Consider the following 23,763-nt stretch of genomic DNA (forward strand, 5'->3'; position numbering starts at 1 on the left):
TGACAGAATAAGAAAAGACACTCACCTTAAGGACATCACATAAGCTATTGCAGTTTCTAGAAAGGGTGTGATTGATTTGCTTACCCAGCTGTCCAGGAATTAAATTAACATTATTAAGTGGTATACCCTTACAGAAAAAGCGGAAGAAAACGGAACGGAACAAACTGGGATTTTGTCCGCACATTATACCAACTTCGTGGCCATGAATTAGTATTTTGTGGCCAGAAATTAGTATTTCGTGTGCACGTTATAGCTATATTGTGGCCACAATTAATTTTTTTTTTGACCATGTCATGGCTTGGGCTCCATAGAAACTAAGAGACTTGCACTAAAAAAAAAAATACAAAGGATAGTAAGTGATGTTTCCATTTTGTGCTATGTAAGAAGAAAATATGAGCAGGGATATTACCGCTTTATCCCCCTTTCTTTCAAGGGGTCACAGGGATTACTGTAGCCTAATCCAGCTGTCTCTCGGGGCGAAGGCAGGATACACCCTGAACAAGTCACCAGCTCATTGCAGGACCCTTACTGATGTCAGAGGTAGCCACGCAAGGTGCCAACTGCACATCAGGAGCAATTTTGGGGTTCAGTATCTTGCTCAAGGATACTTAAACATGCAGCTCAGCTCCGCCCCAGGGTTTCAAACTGGTGACCTTCCCATCACTAGCAACCTGCCCTTCCTGCTGAGCTACAGCTGCCCCTAAAGGAAGGAACACACTGGCCCAACCGTTGGACGTCTGAAGCGGTTTTTTTTTACGAATGTATTTATTAGTTTTTTGTTTGCAAATTACAGTAAGTCGAACAACATGTGGCAATTACATGCAGCAAAGCAAACTTTTCTCCCTGTTCTCCCTCCCATCCCCTCTTCCCCTCACCAAATAAGTATAAGTAAGAGAGCGGTGTTAAAACAATAAGAATAAAGTAAGAATTGAGCAAGCATAAATAAATAAATAAATAAATAAATAAATAAATAAAAGTACAAATTACATACACGTACAGTATATATATATATATATATATATATATATATATATATATATATATATATATATATATATATATATATATATATATATATATATATATATATATATATATATATATATATATATATATATATATATGCAGAGACCCAGATACATACAGTATACATACACAATCATGCACATACTCACTTTGATTAAATAAACAGATAATTATTGGAAACAGTTATAACATTGATGCACCTCAAGGGCATTTCTCAGGAAATATTATTACATCACATGGACATTCTACTTTCTAAGAGCCTCCTCCTGCTGTAGCATGTTACCAACATTGGCATCCTGTCTTAAAAAACATATAAAAGGTCTCCTAATGCCATCAAAAACATGTTGCTACTGTCTAACAATGTATGTTATCCTTTCCATTGTCATGTTTGATGCCATCTCTTTTATCCACCTGCCAATTCTTGGTCCATCAACATTTTTCCATTTAAGGGAAATGATACGTTTAGCTTGTAATATACACATATCTACAAATCTAGATTTTTTACTTGGGGTCCAGTGGTAATTTCTTCACTAATATTTGATCGATCATATCAAGAATATCTTGCCAGAAGGATTTCACTTTCACACATTCCCAAACGCAGTGGTACAGCGTTCCTCTTGCTTCATTGCACTTAATACATGTATCAGGGATGTTATCATTAAACTTATGCAATTTGACTGGGGTTATGTATGTACGCATCAGCCATTTATACTGAATAAGTTTCAGGTTGCTGTTAATTGTTTGTTTCTGAGCCTTCATACATGCCCCTTTCCAGTTTTTTAGTGATATTTCATCACCTATATCTTCATTCCACTGTCTCAACTTATTATTTGAAGACTTGTCAGATCCGGATATGAGCAAATCATACAGGGATGAAATTAAACCTTTACTGTAACAATGTCCCGTAATTGCTGTCTCTAATGAGGAAGTAATAGGTATGCCCAATGAATAGTGCTGAGATGACGATATAAAATTCCTAATTTGAAGGTATTTAAAGAAATTCATTTTGGGATGTTATATTTGGTTGATATTTCTGAAAAGGACAAATATATTGTCTTTTCTGTACATATCTTCCACTTTGCTTAATCCTTTTTCAGCCCATGTTCGAAATCCTGGATCACTACTCCCTGGTTTGAAAATGGCATTACCCCAAATAGGACTAAAACGTGACCAAGACGGATTGATGTTCAAATATTTACAAGTATCGAACCAGATGTCAATCATATCTAATACAATAGGGTTGACTGTATTTTTCCTCAGACTTTTCCGATCCGCTGAGTACAAAAACAAATTAAATGGTAACCTAGGCCTCACCGAGCAGGATTTCAAGTCTATCCAGGCAGGGACTTTTTCAGAAGAGAAGTAGAACAGTAGTTCTAGTAAACAAAGAAGAGGGAGGGGGTAAGGGGATGTTTTGGAATAAATAAAGGTAGGAAGGATGTTCATTTTCAGAATATTTATCCTGCCAATCATTGATATTGGTAATGCTGTCCAGCGTTCTAGAGATGAGGTCGTAGTTTCCTGCAGTGAATCATAGTTTATCTGAGAAATCTTGTTCACCTCAGGGAAAATTTGTATACCCAAATATGTGAAATTATCTGTAAAGTTAAAAGGAGAGACATGAACATTGCTGTTTATCCTATCTGATTCATCATTCAGACATTGTGAAACCCTTGTCTACATTGCATAAACCCATTTTGATCCCCTCCCACTAGCTGAGGAAGCTGGCTTTCTAATCTTCTTGCAAGAACTTTGCATAATATTTTTATATCTGAATTTAGGAGACTAATTGGCCGCATATTTTCACATTTTGTATTTGATTTTCCGGGTTTTGGAAGCAGTGTAATTAAGGCAACCCTCATGGATGCGGGAAGAAGGCCATTCCTGAAGGATTCATGAAACATCGCCAATAAGGGTGTCAGTAACTTAGACTGAAATGTTTTGTATAGATCTATGGGAATTCCATCAAGGCCCGCCGCTTTTCCAGCCTGCATAGAGCCCATCGCATGTGCTATCTCCTGTTTTGTTATTTCTTCATCTAATATCTTACTCTCCTCTTCAGAAAGTTTGGGGATATTGAGGTCATTCAAAAATTGTGTCTGCCCATCCAGGTTGGAAGAGCACTCAGTGCTATACAGTCTCTTATAGAAGATCCTGAAAGTCTTGCTAATTTCTTCAGGGTTCACAACAGTTTTCCCATTTGGAGCTTCTATATAATTAATTGACCTTTCTGTTTGTTGTTGTTTAATATGCCATGCTAATATTTTCCCAGATTTTTCCCCATGTTCATGTTTGAGTTTCAGTAGGTTAGAAGCTGTTTTATTAGCTGATAATTCATTATACTGAGATCTGAGAGTAAGAAGTTCAGTATGCGTATCTGGTGAGCTACATTTATTTTGATAGAGATCAGTTTCGAGTTTTTTAATTTTTCCTTCTAGCGTCCTCATTTCAAGTTGTGCACTCTTTTTTTTTAAACTAGTGAAACAAATAATTTGACCCCTAATGAAGGCCTTAAATGCCACCCACCTTATGCTAGCCGATGTTTCAGAAGTATTACATTCAAAATACAAGTCAATTTGTTTATCTAAGAAATCTACAAATGCAGGGTCCATAAGCCACTCTGGTTGGAAGCGCCATCTTGGGGGGGTCTCTTACCAACTTATCATCTTCATATATCAAGGATATTGCTGCATGATCAGATAAAACTATGCTGCCATCTTGGCACTCTTTAATTTTGGAAACCAATAATGCTGAAACTAGAAAATAATCTATACGTGAATGAGTTTTATAAGTGCTAGAATAACAGGAGTATTCCACTGCATCTGGTTTTCCGAATCTCCATATATCCAATAAATTCAAGTCTTTGATAAAATGGTGTATTGTCTTCCTCGACCTGGTATGAGTGTTATCAAAACCTGATGATCTATCTCTTGACAGATCCAGTGTGCAGTTGAAGTCACCAGCTATTACATAGTGTCCAGAGAGATTTGAAATCGTTAGGAATAAATTGTTATAAAATTTGGGGTCATCCTCATTTGGGCCATAAACATTATTTATATTTTCAGATAATAAAGTACCTTGAACCATGATATATCTGTCAGCGAGATCCCCAATAACATTATAGATTTGGAAGGGGACAGACTTATGAATCAGTATCATAAATCCTCTAGCATGAGTAGTATAAGGAGCAGAAAACACCTGACCCTGCCACCTTCTTCTTATCTTATAAATGTCCCCACTCAGCAAATGAGTTTCTTGTAAGAAAACTATTTTCGATTGTAAAAATGTTATCATGCTCATCACTTGCTTTATCTTTGCAATTTTATTCAACCCTCTACAGTTCCATGAGGTGAATTTTACCTTAAAACTATCAGACATAAGTTATTTGGTATGTATTGATAGTGCATAGGAGAAAAAAATCCACCAAAGAAGCACAGTAAGAAAAAACAAAACAAACAAAACAAGAAACAGACAATAGAACATAAACCAGAGAAAAATAGAAAGAAAAGAAAAAGGAAAAAGGAGGGACCCCCCCATCCCGCGCCCACCCCCCTGCAGGTACCATGTTGTCTTGGAAGCACCTCCTCTCCTCTCCTTTAACAACCGCTTATGAAGGGTTGGTCCAAACATGTGACCACCTACCTCTCTCTAACTTATTCTTTTTAACTCTAACTGCTTATGTACAACTCTAACCATTGGAACTATAGTTCTTATTAATGAATGGTGCAACGTTTCTCACCTGAACGCAAGATTGTATTAACCTACCCGACAAAGCTTGAGCATCAGGGAAAGCTGTCTCATAGCCATTGTCCATCCATGATGATGATGAAATTACTCTAGTAACTAAATACTAAGCTGCTACTGGTCACCTTGGGTTCATGATGTGGTGAGCAATCCTCTCATTAGTCCACATATTTGGATAATTAAACATCCATGATTAGTCTCTTCTTAAAATCCGTTTTAAATCCAATCCTTAATGAAAGGGATAAACAAATATATCAGCCATAAAAAATGAAATAAACAGACCATCCTCTGGTCCATTTAATCCCTTAAAGAGACTGGAGAAAGTTGTCTGCTTCAGCCGGAGTTTGGAACAGGTGAGATCATTATGCGTCACCAGGAGCCGCGCTGGGAAGATGATCCTGTGCTTATTGATCCCCTTCTCACGCAGTTTCTTTCGCACCTCATCGTAGCTGCGCTGCATTTTGTGCGCTCCAGCAGAAAGGTCCAGATGAAGGCGAACTTCCACGTTGCCATATAGGATTTTCCCTTTAATTCGTGCTGCCTTCAGCACTTGCTCCTTATCTCTGAAATTCAATACTTTCATCATGAGAGTCCTTGGATGTCCCACGCTTGGGTTAGAAGGAAGGGTACCGATTCTGTGCGCACGTTCAATTACCGGAGCCTCCCGCGGCTCCAGCCCCAGAGCCTCCGGCAACCACCTCTCCAGAAATGTTGCGGCATCTTGGCCCTCTGCTTTCTCTGGCAGGCCCACCAATCTCACGTTGTGGTGTCTGCTTCTACATTCCAAGTCATCAACTTTATCAGTTAGAGTTTTCACGGTGTTTTCCAGTGTGCTGACTTTAGTTAATAGCTCATTAACATTATCTTCAGCATCCGAAATCCGTTGCTCAGCTTGTGCGATGCGCCCCATGCACCTGCTTTTTCACATCAGTTATTGTTAGTTGCACAATGGCGATTTTCTTGTAAAGACCACTTTTAAAGGATATTATGGCTTTCAAGATACCTTCATTAGTTTTCTTGCCTGAATTACGTTTCACCATCTTCTTCCTCGCTGTCCTCCGTCATGCCGATTGACATGGTGTCGCTCATTTCTTCTCCCTCAGAGTGTTTGTTTTCGTGTCGTGGCTTCTGCTTGTCTTTTTTGTTGCTCTTTGGTGGCATTTTTACTTCCATGTACTCTTATATTTGCGTTGCCTAAGTTTAAATCAAGTTCTGGTTACTTTTGTAGGATTTTTTACAAGCTAGCAGCAGAGGTCAAAAAGTCGTGACTACCTAGCACCTCGTCATATCCGGAAGTCACGTCTGAAGCATTTGGAGAGACTCGGACGAGGTCGGGTACAAATATGTTTGGTGTGTTCAGCTGCGTTGGACGCTTTCGGAGACGCTCGGACGTTGTCTGCTCCGATTCAACATGCAATGTCTGAGAAGGCTGGCTGTCAGACTTCTGAGCCATTGGATTCTGTGATTGGCGGTATGCTAGCAAATCAGCGTGGTGTGTGGGAGGGACGGAACACTGTGTGTGCATTGGTTTCATCAGCAGCTTTGCAGAGTTGGGTTTACATAGTTACTCCAATTGTTTCACCTAGGGTTAGCAACTGGAGAAAGCAGTGCCTCTTTGTGTTTTGGTTTTGCAGTGGCAGAAGCAATTTATACTGAATAGTATTAAGTGAGGTTTATAGGGAACCAAACTTAAGATAGTAGATGGTGTCATTTCTTTAAAGCCAACCAACTTCACTCAAAGTTGTGTATGGTCAGTTTAATATTTTCGGAAAAAAAATGTGCCAGTGACTATATTCCTTATAAAAGCTTGAACCTTTTGTAAATATTAGTCATCAAGGAAACTCTTTAAAATACTGCTAAGCAGTTTCTGACAGTTATACTGTAAGCGAGATACATGACCTTTGAAATTCTGCATGTATTAATGAAAAAGACCTAAAAATACCAACTACAGTCCTGTACAAGATGAATGTTACTCTGAATAATGTAAAAGCAAAGGTACAATCAAAAAGATTGGCTGAAAAAGAGTGAAAATGTGTAAGAATTTTACAGCATAATTTACATAATGCTGTATATTACGTCAGTACAAACTAGAACACGATCCATACATGTTTCATAAGCAATGTTATCTTTGTGTTTTGTTTTGGTTTTTTTTTAAAGCAATGAGTGTCTGGGGGACAGGGTGCTGGAGATACTGCTCTCCTCTCCAGGGTGTTAGATAACTAACTAGAGGCAGCTGGCACTGCGGTTCACCCTGTCCTTATTTCAGTGCATTAGTTTCACTGGCAGAGTGGAAGAGAAGAGAAGAGAAGAGAAGAGAAGAGAAGAGAAGAGAAGAGAAGAGAAGAGAAGAGAAGAGAAGAGAAGAGTGTGTGTGTGTGTGTGTGTGTGTGCGGGTGTGGGGTGAGGCCTCAGAGGTCACCTGAGGAAGCAGTGGAGCATGCTGAGAGATTGCCATCACACAGCTGCCACACCAACTGGACACCCACATAAAACACACAAACAGGTCCCTTTTATGTAGAGGTATGAGTACGCAACAACACATAGCAAAGTGCAAACAAAGTCACTTGTCACGTGCACGTCACTTACTTGCACAGACACCCACACGAATGTGACTTACCACTCATTCACACTTGCAAGCCTTCTACTGGCAACCACTTCACACTTGCACAAGGATGTGCACACATGAACACACAATAAAAAATGCCCTTGGTTGTTTGCCTGTGTCTGTCTAAAACTTTGGATTGAAGGAGTAAAGAAGACTGCAGTGATTCATTCAGTCCATTGCTCCAATCGATGACTAGCAAAATAAATTATTATTATTATTAGGGCCTGAGCAGGGAACCTGCAAGGACCCTATTGTTTTTGAATGGATTCTTTATTAGGGCCCGAGCAGGGAACCTGCAAGGACCCTATTGTTTTTGAATGGATTCTTTATTAGGGCCCGAGCAGGGAACCTGCAAGGACCCTATTGTTTTTGAAAGGATTCTTTATTCTATTGTCGTCCTGAATTTCCACCACTAGGTGGCGCTGTTATTAAGGAAAGTGCGTTTTGGCTAATAACTCCCATATACTTTGTCGAACATTCAAAAACTTTATATCCACGCGTTCAGTGAATTGAGTCTCGTGGTATAGGCCACGCCCATTTCCGCATACCGTTTTTTTTCGCTATGTCGCAAAATGTCGAAAACCTACCTTTTCAAACTCGTCCCAGGCAATTTAACCGATTTGCACGAAACTTGGCACACAGCATCTGTGGACCCTCCCGACAAAAAAACAATACTCAAGTTATTAAATAACAACTTCCTGCAGATTTCCTGCGGAAGTGTTGGATATCTCCACAATGGTGTGTCCAAATGACATGAAACTTGAGATAACTTGATATGAGTTCCTGAGGACGTGTCCAACAGTTCAGGCGATGACCACAAGGTGGCGCTCTTTAAATTCAAATAGTTTATATCTCCACAACCCTTGGGCGGATTGACATGAAACTTGGTATAGTCATTGCCACTGCCCTCTTGAGAATATCTGACAAAGCACCTATCAATCGGCCACTAGGTGGCGCTCTGGTGCCAGTTTAGTTTTTTATTTGGCCCTGTGCCCACACCATATTACTTATGGAAATGAAATTCATAGGCGTGGTATAGACTAGCCCCTGCAACTTACACACCAAAAATGACCAGCAGGTGGCACTATTTTCCATGTGAAAGCGTTTTTGGCCCATAACTCACATATAATGTGTCACACATTGTTAAACCTTACATCTACATGTACATTCAGCTGAATTATTTGGTTTAGGCCACGCCCACTTTCGAGCTAACTTTCTGGTCACAAAATTGCGACAAATGCAAAACCTACTTTTTCGAACTCCTCCTAGGCAATCTGACCAATTTGCACTAAACTTTGCGTGAAGCATCTGTGGACCCTCCTGACAAAAAGTTATCAGAACAATTTTGATAGTCCATAAAACGGCCGAAATTTAAAACAACAAATTACTGCATATTGTGTTGAAAGCAGACAATCTTGCACATCTAAATAAAATACTGTCTGATTATCACGTAAATGTTCATAATTGTGTTCCATGGACTGATGAAGCTTTGTGTAAAATTTGGTGCAAATCGGCCAATAGATGGCGATCTGGTCGCAGTCTGATTAGTTTGAATGAAAAGTAAATGGGAAAATCTTAAAATCCTCTTCAAAACTCATCAACTTTCAACCTCTTCTTGTGCTTCATGCTTTGAGCTACAGATACCATTCCACCTTTTAAAGAGTCAGAAGACCTTGAACTGTTGGGCATGTATTCAGTTTTTAAAAATCTTTTACGGTTTCCAAATCATCACAGTTTTAGTTTTAAGGATTTTTAGGCCTTCTTCTGATTTTGTAATGGGTCTGTATTGCGTGAGCTGGAGTGTGTGACATCATCGCTAGAGTGTAGAGCAGGTGGAAGAACTGGAGAAAAAATTCTCTTCAGCTACTGGACAATGATACTTTCAGCTTCTTCCTGAAACTATTTCATTGCATTATGCCTCATGTGGACATTTTCGTCAGCCAGCTCCAGAAGCGGACCATCAACTCAGTCTTTGTCTGGGGAATCATGCAGCAGTACACACACTTTTTCTGACTTCAGCGTACATTAGTTAATACCAGCGGGAGCAGGCCACCAAATTATAAAGAAACAGCTTCTTCAAGGCGTTGCATGCGGAAGCCCTGACGGCAGCATGCCCCGAGGTGCGTGGACTGCGAGGGCCCGTCCAACGCTGCTCGCAGCTTTAATTATTATTATTATTATTATTACTATTATTAGGGTCCGGGCAGCCAGGACCCTGTTGTATTCCTAGGGATTCTTTCTTTCTTTCATCCGAGGAAGTCATACTTCCAAAGGGCGAAAACTCACAGTCCGGCCCCATCTCCTCCCACAATTTTTGCTCAATTGTCACCAAACTTGCTAGAGAGTTCAGAGCTGGTCCTTGATGTCAGGGGTCATAGGATCGAGACCCAGTAAGGGTGATGATGACAATGACAGATCAAAATGTCAGATGTCCTCAACATGAAACACAGCACAGTTGTCCTGATGGTGGCATCACAGGAAGCCTCTAAACTAAATAAAAACAAACAGCTTGGAAAGCTAACCAAATTCTGCACAAAGGTCCAGTCTCATGCCAGATTACCTCAACTGTAAACCCAAGCCAATAGTCCTGATGGTGGCACTACAGTAAGCATCTGAAATTCAAAACTTTGAAAATTCATAACAAATCAACCACAGCTTCAAAACTTTCAGCATTAATATTGAAGAAACATCATCTGCAAGGACCCTATTGTTTTTCAAATGATTACGGCCTGAGCAGGTGAACTTGCAAGGTCCCTATCGTTTTTCTGTGGATTATTTATCTTATTAGGGGGCCAAGTCTGAGGGGCCAAGGGAATGCATATGCTTGCATGCTAGGACCAGCGGTGCTAGGAACCCTGTTGTAATGGTAAGGATTTTTAGGACCTGAGCAGGTGGACCTGCAAGGTCCCTATTGTTTTTCCAAGGATTATTAGGGCCCGAGCAGGGAACTTGCAAGGTCCCTATTGTTTTTCAAATTATTCTTATTAGGGCCTGAGAAGGGAACCTGCTGAATCTCGTGGTATAGGCCACACCCATTTCCGCCTACCGTTTTTTTTCCGCTAATTTGCGAAATGTTGACTACCTACTTTTTCGAACTCCTCCCAGGTGATTTCACCAATTTTCACGAAACTTGGCACACAGCATCTGTGGACCCTCCTGACAAAAACTTATTAAAAGAATTTTGATAGACCAAACAATACTAAAGGTATTAAATAACTTTATGCAAATTTGGCTCAGCAAGTGTTGCATATCTCCACATCGGTGTGTCTGAATGACATAAAACTAGGTTTAGTACTTCCCCATGAGCCCCTGAGGCCCCGTGCAAAATTTTGGGCAATGACCACAAGATGGCACTCTTTAAATTGTAGTATTTTATATCTCCACAATGATTCATCGGATTAAAAGGAAACTTGGTACAATTATTCTCAATACCCTCCTGGGGACAGCTGACAAAGTGTTTACCGATCCACCACTAGATGGTGCTCTGGTGGCCCTCTAATCAAATTTTTGGCACTGTGCCTGCACCATAACACTTATGGAAGTGAAATTCATAGAGGTGCTACAGAATAGCCCCTGTAACTCACACACCAAATATGATCAGCAGGTGGCGCTATTTTCAACTCAAAAGTGTTTTTGGCCCATAACTTCCACATAATATGTCACACATTGTTAAACCGTATATCTCCATGTTCCCTAAATTCAGCTGAATTATTTGGTGTAGGCCACGCCCACTTTCAATCTAAATTTCCATTTGCAAAATTGCGACAAGTGCAAAACCTACTTTTTCGAACTCCTTTGACCGATTTGCACCAAACTTTGCATGTAGCATGTGTGGACCCTCCTGACAAAAAGTTATGAAAATAATTTTTGATAGTCCTTAAAACGGCCAAAATATAAAACAACAATTTCCTGCACATTGTGTTGAAAACAGACAATCTTACATATCTTTACAAAATACCGTCTAATTATCACATACCTGTTCAGGATTGTGCGGTATGGCCTGATGAGGCTTTGTGTAAAATTTGGTGCAAATTGGCCAATAGGTGGCGCTCTGGTTGAAGCCTAATTAGTGTGAATGGAAAGTCAGTGGGAAAATCTTCAAATCCTCTTCAAAACTTATCGATATTCAACCTCTTCTTGTACCTTATAGTTTGAGCTACAGACCCCATTCAAGCTTTTAAGGAGTCAGAAGACTTTGAACTGTTGGGCATGTCTTCACTTTTTAAAAATCTTTTACAGTTTTCAAATCATCACAGTTTTAGTTTTAAGGATTTTTAGGCCGCCTTCTGATTTTATAATGAGTGTTTATTGTGTGAGCTAGAGTGCATGACATCATTGCTAGAGTGGAAAGCAGCTGGAAGAACTGGAGAAAAAAAATCTCTTCAGCTTGATTTGGATCCCACATCTTTCATTTCACATAGACACTATATACATAGAAATGTAGCAAATCTTGTTGGCTTTCAGCTGATGGTCTTATTTCAGATGTATGATTTACACTTTTGGCTGTAGAAGTCCTAGAGCGACAAGCACTCCAGCACCTCCGTAAGCCACAATGTTAATGTTCAGCCTAAATTTCTAGAGGACAGCAGACCTGTTTTGTCTGTCACTCTGTCGCCCTCATTTTTCACTCTACACAAATTTAAAAAAAAAAAACAAACAAAAAAAAAACATCACAGAGTCCAGCAAGGTCTCCTATTACTCAATATATAAATATTTTGGTAACAACCATTACATTTTTTTCAAAAATGGCACGAGTTTGGGAGGCATCTTTCCCATTCATTCTTATGGAGACATTTTCAACTTTGGTTCTCCTACTGCTCCAGCATATGTGCAGCCAGAGAAACTGTTCACCTTTTTTAAGCTCTTTCAGCCCTCTTTCTTTTCAGCTTTTCTGCCTTTTCAGTTTTTTTTTTAAATATTCATCGTTCTTCCTCTTTCTTCCTCTCCCCATCCCCATTTAACCCCCAAAGGGTTAAAAAACATGACATCTATCGCTATCACTGTGAAAATTCTTGCCATTGCCATCCTTGCTAACAATGTTAATCATGCTGAAACAGCAGTTTGCAAGCGAATCACACCACATTCTCGGTATGAGAAAGAATGTTAATGATTAGACAGGAAGAAATACTGGCTGGAGTGGGTTTTTCCATTCAGGAGGTCTATGCTCAGATGCATAATCTGCCTCCAGCAAAGCTACTGTGGGAAGTGAATTTTATTTCCATAATGAAATAATTCAAATTGTTTATTGACAGCCCTAAAATTGTTTTTTTTAATCAGTGGCAACACTTTGATGAAACAGCCATTACAAATTCAGACTATACAGAAAAACCAAAAGAACTTTTCAACTAGGTTTATTATTATTAATAATAATAATAATAATAATAATAATAATAATAATAATAATAATAATAATAATAATGTTAAAGTCCTTGAGTCCTGCTACATCTATGTTATGGAGTGTTGTTGTTGAAGTTGAGTTCAGGAGTCTTACAGTCCTGGGAAAGAAGCTGCTTGGAAGTCTGGTAGTATGGCAGCGGGTACTACTGTATCCCTCTGTGTAGATAGTAGAGCCTTTTCTGCGCTTCATTAACCAGGGTGGTGATGTGTGGTGACCAAGATAGGTTCTCAGTGATTGTAATTCCAAGCAACTGTTCACCTGCGCAAACTCAGCTCCACTGATGTATACAGGGGGGTGTGTCTTGGCCTGCTTCTTTCTAGAATCTAAAACAATCAACCTGTCCTTAGTTTTGCTGACACTGAGTAATAGATTGTTCCCTCTGCACAGCTCTGAGGTGGTCCTGATGTGAACTTTCATCGTTGTTCATAAACCAGCTGATGATGGTGGTGTAGTCTGCATACTTCACAATAGAGTTCTCCTGATGTCTGGTAGTGCAGTTATGGGTGTACAGTGTGAACAGAAGGGGGCTAGGCACAGCCCTGGGGGGCTTCAGTGTTGGACATAGAGGAGGTGTGACTGCAAATCTGAATTCTCTGGGATCTGCTTGTAAGAAAGTCCAATATCCAGTTGCAGAGTGTTGTACTCCAGCCCAGAGTGTTTATTTTTCCAGCTTCATGCTTGGGATTGTGTTAAATGCTGAGCTGAAGTCAGCATCATCCTGTGTATTTTAGTGTACCTTGCAAAGTTTCAAGAGATACCAGCTATATTTTGAGGGAAATGAATACAAAAAGAATGTACATGATATATTTCAGTACACTGTGATATTAGAGATGAGTCTGTGGTCTCTGCTTACAAGCCTTGTATTATCGCCCCCTCCCTCCCTTTGTGCCGACAGCAAAATCAGCACTGTTGCATCTTTCAAAATAGCTCAGCGGGAGGAGAACAGCTAAAACAGAGCATGCAGGAACTTTGTAATATGTTATGAGGCTAAAAGGGAGTGATATAAATGATTGAACTATCTTATCTGCACTTGTGATACACATCTTCTATATTCTTGCTGTCTTTTAACAGACATCCCTCTCAATCAAAACACAAGCAAGAAGCACACACACAGTCCACATACATACATCGAATGTGCATTTCACATGTTTTTTCTGGACAAAAACAAAACAGAGAATTTGGAACAGAATCAAATCAATGTGTAGGTTTGGCTTGTTTTCCCTGTCTTTGATTTTGCCTCATTCAGAAAACAATTTTCCAATAAATCCTTCTGGAAAAATGTTGCTCTTTTTACATTTTCAATCCCCAATCAAACCAAATCACTGCTTTTAAATTATACTTCAAATGTATCAAATGAAAAATATATATTCATTATAGTGAAATAGGAGAAAAGGTCTGTCTGTCATTTACATAATGACCACTTAAAGCATCCATCAGAAAAAGGTTAAAATATGATGAAAACACACAAGATTTATTTTGTTTTTTCAGATCAGATCTATTAAATGGAGCTCACCTCATTGTGCGAAGGTCCCAGCCTCGTATGGCCGTGTCATTTGCTGTGGTGAGTTGGCTGCAATTGTGGTGAGGGCTCCACTTGCCGGACGTGAACTTGAGCTGACCTTTGCCCTCCAGGGTGGCAGTGCTAGAGACCTGCAGAGGACAGAAACACCTACATTATCATTTGTAAGCAGAAATGATTTCAATCCTACTATCTGTGACAGGCTCAGCCGGTACAGTGCATTCAGTCAACACAATGACACATTATCAAAATGAATTTTCCCTGAAGGCCACACTCATGCCTACAATCATTCAGTGTGACTTGGTAGTATATGCCTGCATATTTACGCCACACCAAAACTTGTCCCTTACTCACACTTTCAAATATAATGTCTCATGCAAGATGTTATTGTTTTGTCTTAACAGAGTCAATATTAATTTGAAGCTGTACTCATCAATATCATCTCTCTATGAAAGCAAGGAATCTCTGTCTTTCTGTGTTCCTCAAGTATCTCTGTGGATCAGGATCAGGCTGACCTGAGAGTTTCCACATGGCTGCTGCTTGGTTCAAGGTTGTGCAACGTCGCATTTGTTTTGACTGCAATGATACTGTCAATAATTAGTTTCATAAATTCTTTACCAATTCCGCTAGCATTGCTAACCGTAGCCACCGCAGTCATGTGCACACCAGAGCCAATCATTGCAGAGCTCAAACCCACGACAACAAGCAGAGTTATACATGCAGCGCCGCGAGCTGGACCAGGATTTTGTCAGTCCCGTTCTGTTCTGTGCATCTAAACTGACTGTTGTGGATTAATGAGACTAAACAAGTCTGGACCGAGCCTGTTCCAGTCTGAGGAGATCTGGAGACGCGCGGACAACAAAGTGGAATCGGAATTTGTGGATGTTCGTGTGTAGCTAGCTGCTAGCTGCTAGGCAACCCACAGGGTCCACCTCCTGAGTTGACGTACGCACCGGCAAGTCCAAAACCGGACTTAGGTTAATGTCTGCCATGCTTTTTCACGAACATTGCCGTCACATTTGCTTCGTGTCTGGTGCAGGAAGAAACGGTACAAACGGGCTTTTGTCACGAAAGTGTCCACGAGCAGCAAGTTTGGTTGTTGAGGAACAGGAAGTTGTGGGAGGAACGTAGACGGATGAATGACAGGCAGCGATAGAGACAGCGATATTGAGAGTTGAGAGATTTGTGACATTTAGCGTGTTTGGAGTGTATAGTTTAGTGTGTTATGTAGTATGTATGTTTGGTGTAGTGTGTTTAGTGTGCTCTTGATTCAGTTGGAAGAAGCTCAGGCAGACCTGAGCATTGCCTGCATTTAAATGTAAATAGTTACATATAACTTTGTAAAGCTTTAAAATGTATGCACATATTTAGCAAACAACAATTTATGTTTGCATTATAAGTAATAAAAATGGTTTGTTAAAAACATTTGTGGTTTTCACAGTAAAAAAAATAACTTTGTTTTCTAAAAGAATACATATTTCCTACGGGCACTGCACTAGTTTATATTAACAATAAATCAAATGTTGCTGGTGAACATTAGCTCGGTAATCAAACTCAATTAATTTCTCCTTGAATTTTCGCCACTTTGTTTGTTTGTTTTTTTTGCCCCCAACTGCTCAGTAGCAGGTGGTGTCTCTAATCTGCCAATATTCTTAACTATATGTTAAGACTATACTACACAAATGTTGTTGGGTTTTAAGCTTGAATTTGCCTCTTCAATGTACAATATGTAATTTATGCCACTAAGTTTTCTCTGTCTAAATAAAACAAGAGACACCTGCCAGGTGTTGTGTGGGGAGCGCTAGGTAGAGAAAGCAGCATAGCCCCTGCCCAGCTGCACAGAACCAGAAAGCTCTGGAGGAGAGAGTTGGATGCAGAGACATTTTGGAGAAAATTAACAAATTAAATCACATTAGATTCTGCTTTGTGATGGATATATTTACTGGTGACTGGAGAGCCAAGAGATTACTTTTAAACTTGTGTGACTAAGAAAAATGTATTTATCTTCACCTCATCTTCTTAAACATGTTTGTAGCAGTGATCTGCTGAGGAGAGCTTCTCTGCAAAGTGTTTGAGTACTGCAATACTGACTTTGGACTGGAGAGGGTTTTTTTTTTTTTTTTTTTTTTAATGCATGAACGTAATGTTCAATGAGAGATTTACCTAAATTCAAACACATACACCCATGGTGCATTCCGTTACTTGCTATCTTACAATATGCACAGTAATGTAATCTGGCTGTTGAGGCAAATAAATATTCCTGCTAGTAACACAACTACACAATCACAATATATACAATCACAATATATATATATATATATATATATATATATATATATATATATATATATATATATATATATATATATATATATATATATATATATATATATATATATATATTTATATATATATATATATATATATATATATATATATATACATGTCCTGATCCGATCACGTGATCGGAAATCAGGGCCGATCACGTGGTTTCAGACTTGATCGGAATCAGATGTTATATCCCGATCAGGGATTGGATATACAGTTTCATGAGAGGGCAACAAAATAGGTGCATTTAAAACTACTCATTTGATAAGGCAAATAACAAACAAACACTCAAAGAATACAGTGAGTTCACTCAAGCAATAGAGGCAAAGACACCGAAGCAACAAACACTTGCAGATACTTTCAAAAAGACAGAGGAATCGGGATCGGGGTTAAAAAAAAAAATAAAAATAAAAACTGATCAGGACTTCCCTAGTTTGAATGGATCTCCTGTTGATAAGCCCCTGGAGAATTTCAAACTGATGAGTGTTGAAAGCAGAATCAAACTAACCTAATTACACTGGTTTAAAATCATACAAATATATTGGAATGTCTAAGGTATTTCAACAGAAAAAAAACAAACAAAAAAACATTTAACTGACAAAATGTCACTAGAACAATCTCGCTGAAAGGCAGTCAGGTGAAATTGTAACATGTAAGGCTTTTCAATCAACATTACATGCTTGTCATTGGATATTTATCAAACCTGCTACCTAGGTTTCACAGGGGAACAATGATAGTGAAATTATTCAAAGTCAAAACACTTCAAGCAATTTTATTTATAAAGTATATGACTTGATCAGGCTACCACAATTAATTCAGCAGTTTCTGGCTTTAGAAATGGTAATTGTTTCCTTAACCTATGAGGCATCTAAGAATCCTGTAAAGCAGCATTGCTGCACTGCTCCATTTTTCTCTGCTCTCTGCAAGTTTTCATCCTCATCCTTCTCCCTCTCCTGATCCTCTCTCCCTCTCTCACTTCTCTTATCTCCCGTCTTTGCCTGTTGGAGCAGGGATCATTGAACGCCCCGTCACAGCACAGTTCCTTGGTACACTCTCATTATTTCAGCTAGAGAGGACAGAGGGAGAGTGACCGAAAGAGAAAAAGAAAGACCAAAAAAACAGCAAGGAGGGAGGGAGTGAGGGAGGGAGGAAGTCTAAAAGGAAGAAGAACAAAGAGGGTAGAGGAAGAAATGAAATAAAAATGAAAAGAAAGCTGCAGAAGGTGTTAGAGGAAGTGGGACAGATAAAGGAGGATTTCCTCTGTGGCTGGTATGTGAATTCCACAACTTTTTTACGATCAGATGAGTGCTTCCATAAACTGAAAATATTTTTGTGTCAAAGTAGTAATTTTCAGATTTTTTTTTCATGTTTTACGTCAAGTTAGGGTTACTAAGCACACCGTTCATGAGCAAAACAAAAATGGTGTTTCATATTCAATAAAAGAATAAAATGGCAGCACCTTTATACTTGTTTATAAGGATGTATTTATTTGTGTGACTATACCAGAGTATCTTGCATCATTTCAAAGGGTTGGTTGTGTGTGCCTGAAAAAAATGCAGCTAAAGGTGTTAGTTTGACCCAGGTGATATGTTTTTCAATGTCAAATAGAGTGTATTTTATACTTGTTTGTAAGTATGCACTTATGTGTGTATGATGACTATCCCAGGTTATCTTGCCTTACTTAAAAAAGTTGGTTGTGTGGGCCCATCGTAGCTGTGAGCATGGCGTTCCAACAACAGAAATTCATGGATGACTAGTAGTTTTTCCTGCTGGTGACTGAGTCTGAAACTACGCTCTCCTCTCTCGGTTATGGCAGCCTTCTCAGCTCTAAAGTGTGGCCATTCAAAACAGTGATAAAAACTGGTCAGAAAACTTGACTCAACTCACTTTTGGTACCAGGAATATTTCCCAATTTTATTTTCCACAGAAGAGAGTACTTTGTCAGTGTAGGTGGGATTCTTTGCTGGTTGTCATAGCAATGCTGTATGAAACTGCCACGACATCATCTTCAAAGTGGCAAACACCCACTGTCCCTCACTGACAGTGTCATGTAGACCAGATGAAAAAGACCTCAAGCAATGTACTTCTGGCTTTGCCAACTGAAACAAACACACACCTCCTCCTACTATGATATCCCAACTGTAGGCTACTGCAACAACTACTGCACATGCTGACAAGGTCAACCATTTTATATGATGGGAACAGTTGTCTGTTTCTCTGATCATATTTGATTGGCCATTTTAACAGGAAGGGAAGCTGATTTGTTGATATGTTATATTTGAAATATGCAAAGAGATGTCAGAATATTTGTAAGGGATGATGCCTGACACGAAGTCCATTAACTCCTGATTATGGACACCTCGAAGGGCATTATCCCTTATCCGCTTATACGATGTTCACTTGCCAAAGAAAAGAAATTCAGAGCATTCATTTATATTTTCATGTGTTTTACAATCAAAATATAATGTTTTTCACAAGCCATAACTTAGTTTCCCTGGTAATGCCTGATGGTTTGACTAATACCTGGAACAATTGTTACTCTCCAGTAAGATTCTTATGCAACAGACACATTGTTCACTCCTCCAGCTAATAGGAAGGACCATAGATACAACTTGGCAACGGGAGATATTCTAGTCCACTCAGCGATGAGCCAGAAAGCTAACGCTTTGCTAGCAAGATTCAAAGTTAATAACATTGCGTACGGTTGACACTAATACATGTAATTTGACTGTATGGTAGCTAACAAGACCAGCTAGCTAACCAGTCATGTCATTGCCCTCAAATCAATATCAAGATTTTCATGAACAAATGATCGGCCGTGTGTAATGGTACTGTGGCCGCAGCCTGAAGTAAAGAATTGAACAGCGAACGAGATGTGAGATTATTCGCTCTAGAGGGGAAGTGTATTTTCTGCAGTTTGTGGGTTACAGTCGCCACCCTGTGGTGTTCAGAGGATAAGGCACTGAAGGAATGACGGACTGCATTCAGTGTTGGAAATAAAATATTCAGATTTGATACCCCAGCTAGCGCGTAGATTTAGAAAGGTGAATGGACAATTTGACTGGAACTGCTTAGTAGGTGTCCATATATCAGGGGTTAATAGACACCCTACAGCCAATCAGAATCAAGTATTCCCCCAGACCATGGTATAATACACAGTTACTGGACAAGAACTCAGCCAAATATTTGTAAGGTGTACAGTCACATTTCCAGTGTAACTTTGCTTTTGCAGGCAAATCCAACATCATTTATGGGTTATGCTAGTGGTCCAACAGCAAAACCTGATCTTCATGCATTCCAGGTTCCCAGCTTCATTAATGAACTAACCAAATTAGGGGCTCTAACAAGGCAGCACACAGGACAATGGGGGACACATTGATTTAGGATGCAAGTGGCATTAATATGAAACTATCTGTCAATGTGTGTATACTTTCTGTAGTCTCTGGGAGAGAGAGGGATGGGGGGGATGAGTGTGTGTGTCTGTGTGTGTAAGCAGGTGGGCAGGATAAAGTGTTGGTGCTCTGTGTGCTGCCAGAAATGTTCTCACTCATTCCACCAGCAATTTTAATTGATGAACCATGCACATGCACGCACATAAACACACACATCTTCCTTCAAACAATGTACACTGGTATGCTTATGCACATGATCCTCTCTTATATATGCATGCACACACTCCTGCAAACACCCACATTGAACACACACACACACACACACACACAATCTAGGCCTAGCCCTTGAAAGAGAGACACATCCACACTGCAGCTGGACACAGCTTGAGATGAACACATCACCCTCTGACAGATAGATGGAGCAGGAGAGAGGCAAGTGGGATGAAAGGAGGGAGAAGGGAGGGTGGGAAGGAGATTAGCATTCTCATCAGCACTGGAGGAATTTGTCTTGGCTGCCAAGCTCTTTCTCTTCTTTTTCATTCCCTTTCTCCTCATGAAGCCCACTCTCTGTCCTCATCTGTATCTCCCTCTTTCTCACTCCTAATCTCCATCTTTCCAATCAGCCAGGCCCTCCATTGCTCCCTCTTTCTCTTTCCTCCCTTTCTCATTATACTACTTTTCCACCATTACCTTCCATCTCTCTACATCTCCCTTGTTGCAGGATTTAATAGCTGTGTTGTCCAGTGTCAGTGTCAGAGGATAGTTTGATTATCTGTCATTTACATTCATTTTGGCATGATGATAAGCCTTAAATTCAAAATGATCAAACTTTTTGTCAGTCATTCAAGTTATCTTATTTAGCATTGTGCCCTAAAGGGTGGCACTATTTTTCCTCTTAAGGTTAGCTTTGTATGTAACAGCATTTTCACATGTACTGTAGCTTGCTGGACATTTTTTGATGCAAAGGTAGGACTGCTTTTATCAATTGTAGAAAGTCAAAGAAATGTCAAAATATTGATATCAACTCTGAATATTTGAAACAGTTTCAGGACTCCTTTTCTACAGTGTAATAAATAATTCACTAGAAGGAAGATGTCCGGACTCTTTGACTGGTGTTTCAGAAATTTAATAAATCCAGACACACTGTAAGATCTGTGGAGACAAAAAGTGAAATATCTCTTTACAATTGGCTGTGCCATGGGCTGACCAGTGTCCTCAATAGTGGCCAACCTTTACATGGAAAAGGCTGAGATCACAGCCTTGATCACCTTCATATGAACTGCTTCTAACCACTGATTTAGGTATGTGGACACCTGGGTCAAAATCAGAGAAAGAAAAATGAAAGCCTTCGCAGCACATACAAATGCTGTGGGCAATAACAAAGTTCAAATGGGAAGATGGCAGAGGAGACAGTCATCTCTTGACTGTGCAGTACACATTGAACAAGACAGAAGACTACACACACAGATAATAAGAACTTGCTGTTCTACTCATCACCCACTGGAGCATTAGCTAAGGGTCATCAGAACCCTAAACAATTGGCCTGAAACCATGCAGGAACAGAAGTACATCAGGGGACCCCTGTCAAAACCTATAAAAGATCCAGAGCAGACAGAGGGGAGGGGACGAGAAAAAGTAACAACATCGTCATTCCCTACTTCGTGGGAACATCTGAGAAACTCAGGAGGATCTTCAATAAACATCATATCCTGGTTAACTTTAAACCTACCAACATGGTGAGGCAGAAACTTGTCCATCCTTACGACAAAACATCTAGGCATAAACAGAGTAATGTGGTTTATGCTGTTCAGTGCAGCCACGACTGCACGGATTTGTACATTGGGGATACAAAACAACCTCTCCATAAACAAATGGCACAACATAGGAGTGCCAGCTTTCCAGGGTTATCACCCACCTACAATGCATTACTGAGTTCCCTACCAAGACAGCTTTTCAACCACTCACACATGGGCTCACCGACATGATCAACCCACTGTCAACCCACATGAAGGCTGGATTTGTCAACGACCCACAAGTGGTCCTAATGACTCTGAAACTCCGAGTTCACACGTCATGACCTGGATGACTGAGAACCTTCATCAACATGTTGCTTACCATTTTGGGAGGAATGCCCTTCAACTGGTATGGGAGTAAGAAAGAACATCCAGGAAGATGGCTGATTACAAGAACAACCTGCGCTTCAACTTGAGATGCAGACAACACAGAGAGCTTGCGCCTAGGTTCCAGCGTGGAAGAATACATAGAGGTAGAACAGTTATAGCTGAAGGTATAAACTTTTCTTGCTAATGCAAAAACACCCCCTCCAACCTTACTATGGAGTAAAGGAAGGCCCTGGCATCACTCAAAAGAGACTGGAACAATACCATCTTGCAGGCAAACACACAGTGCATTTACATGCACAGCTTAGTCAGATTACAGCCATAGTTCGATTATGTCACTCAATCAGACAACTGCAATTATCTGAGTACACATGCCGGTGACAAAATCTGATTATCGGGCCAGAGCATGTCATACCCCGGTACTTTAGGTGGCGCTGTACCCATTTAAGCTAGTGGTACCAGAAACATCTGCGGCTGACCTCTCTACGTCACCAGCTGCCTCGGCCTTCAAGAAAGATGGCGGACAAAGAGTGAGACGAAGCTGCATCTTTATACACTTCGTATATGGTGTTCATGATAATTACACAAACTAGATGCACAATGGTGCTCTTTCTTGTGGTGATTTCGGAGGAAATCTGCCGCCGCCGCTGTCCGTCTACTTCCGGCTCATGGCCCCGGGGAAAAATCTCGCGCATACTTCCAGTACAGTGATTGTTTCTACCGAAAAAAGAACGGCTGTGCCATAGGCTCAACGATGTCCCCAATAGTGGCAAACCATTACATGAAGTTACAAAGAAGTTGAGTGCAAAGCCTTGATTACCTTCACAGGAACTTCTCCTAGCCACTGGTTCAGGTATGTGGACGACATCTGGGTCAAAATCAGATCAAGGGAAGCAGAAGCCTTCACAGAACATATGATTTCTGTGGACAATAATATATCAAGTTCATGTGCAAAGATGTCAAAGAAGACAGTCTGTCCTTCTTGGACTGAGCAGTACACACTGGAGAGGACAGAAGCCTCAACTCTGATGTGTACAGAAAACCTACACACAAGGATCAATACTTGCTGTTCGACTCTCATCATCCACTCAAGGACAGGCTGGGTGTCATCACAGCCCTAAACCATCAGGCTGAGACCATGCCCACAAAGAGAGATGGGAAGGAGACGGAATGGAAGCACATCAAGGGAGCATTTAAAATCTGTGGTTACTCAAACTGGACCCACATCAAAACCTCTAAAAGATCCAGAGCAGACAGAGAGGAGGAGAGGAGGAGACGAGGAGACGCAGGAACATCTGAGAAACTCAGGAGGAGCTTCAACATCATATCCCAGTTCACTATAGAATGACAGAGGCACAAACTTGTCCATCCTAAGGACAAAACACCCAGGCATGAACATAGTTGTGTAGTTCAGGACTGCACAGATTTGTACATTGGTACATAGATCAGGTCAAAACTCTGCTGGTAACTTACATCTGAAGGAGAGAAGTAATTCCTTTGAGAACAACAATGTAAACATATTTGCCAGAGAAGACAGATGGTTTGAAAGATGAGTAAAATAATCCATCAAACTGGAATGGCTGTCTTTGAACAAAGGTGGTGGCTTGCAACAGTACCTATCACCCATGTAA

The 23,763-nt window shown here is 40.1% G+C and overlaps 1 protein-coding gene across 2 annotated transcripts in view; it reads right to left on the reverse strand.

Moving 5' to 3' along the window:
• eipr1 (EARP complex and GARP complex interacting protein 1) overlaps window positions 1-23,763 on the reverse strand; it is a 171,827-nt gene that overhangs the window by 59,901 nt on the left and 88,163 nt on the right. For both annotated transcript variants that reach the window (XM_037072218.1, XM_037072217.1), the window contains exon 6: window positions 14,287-14,423. In XM_037072218.1, the coding sequence (XP_036928113.1) occupies window positions 14,287-14,423 (137 nt within the window). The remainder of the gene's footprint in view (window positions 1-14,286; window positions 14,424-23,763) is intronic.

This window comes from Acanthopagrus latus, chromosome 16, assembly GCF_904848185.1.
Source record: "Acanthopagrus latus isolate v.2019 chromosome 16, fAcaLat1.1, whole genome shotgun sequence".
In the NCBI taxonomy this organism is placed as follows: domain Eukaryota; kingdom Metazoa; phylum Chordata; class Actinopteri; order Spariformes; family Sparidae; genus Acanthopagrus; species Acanthopagrus latus.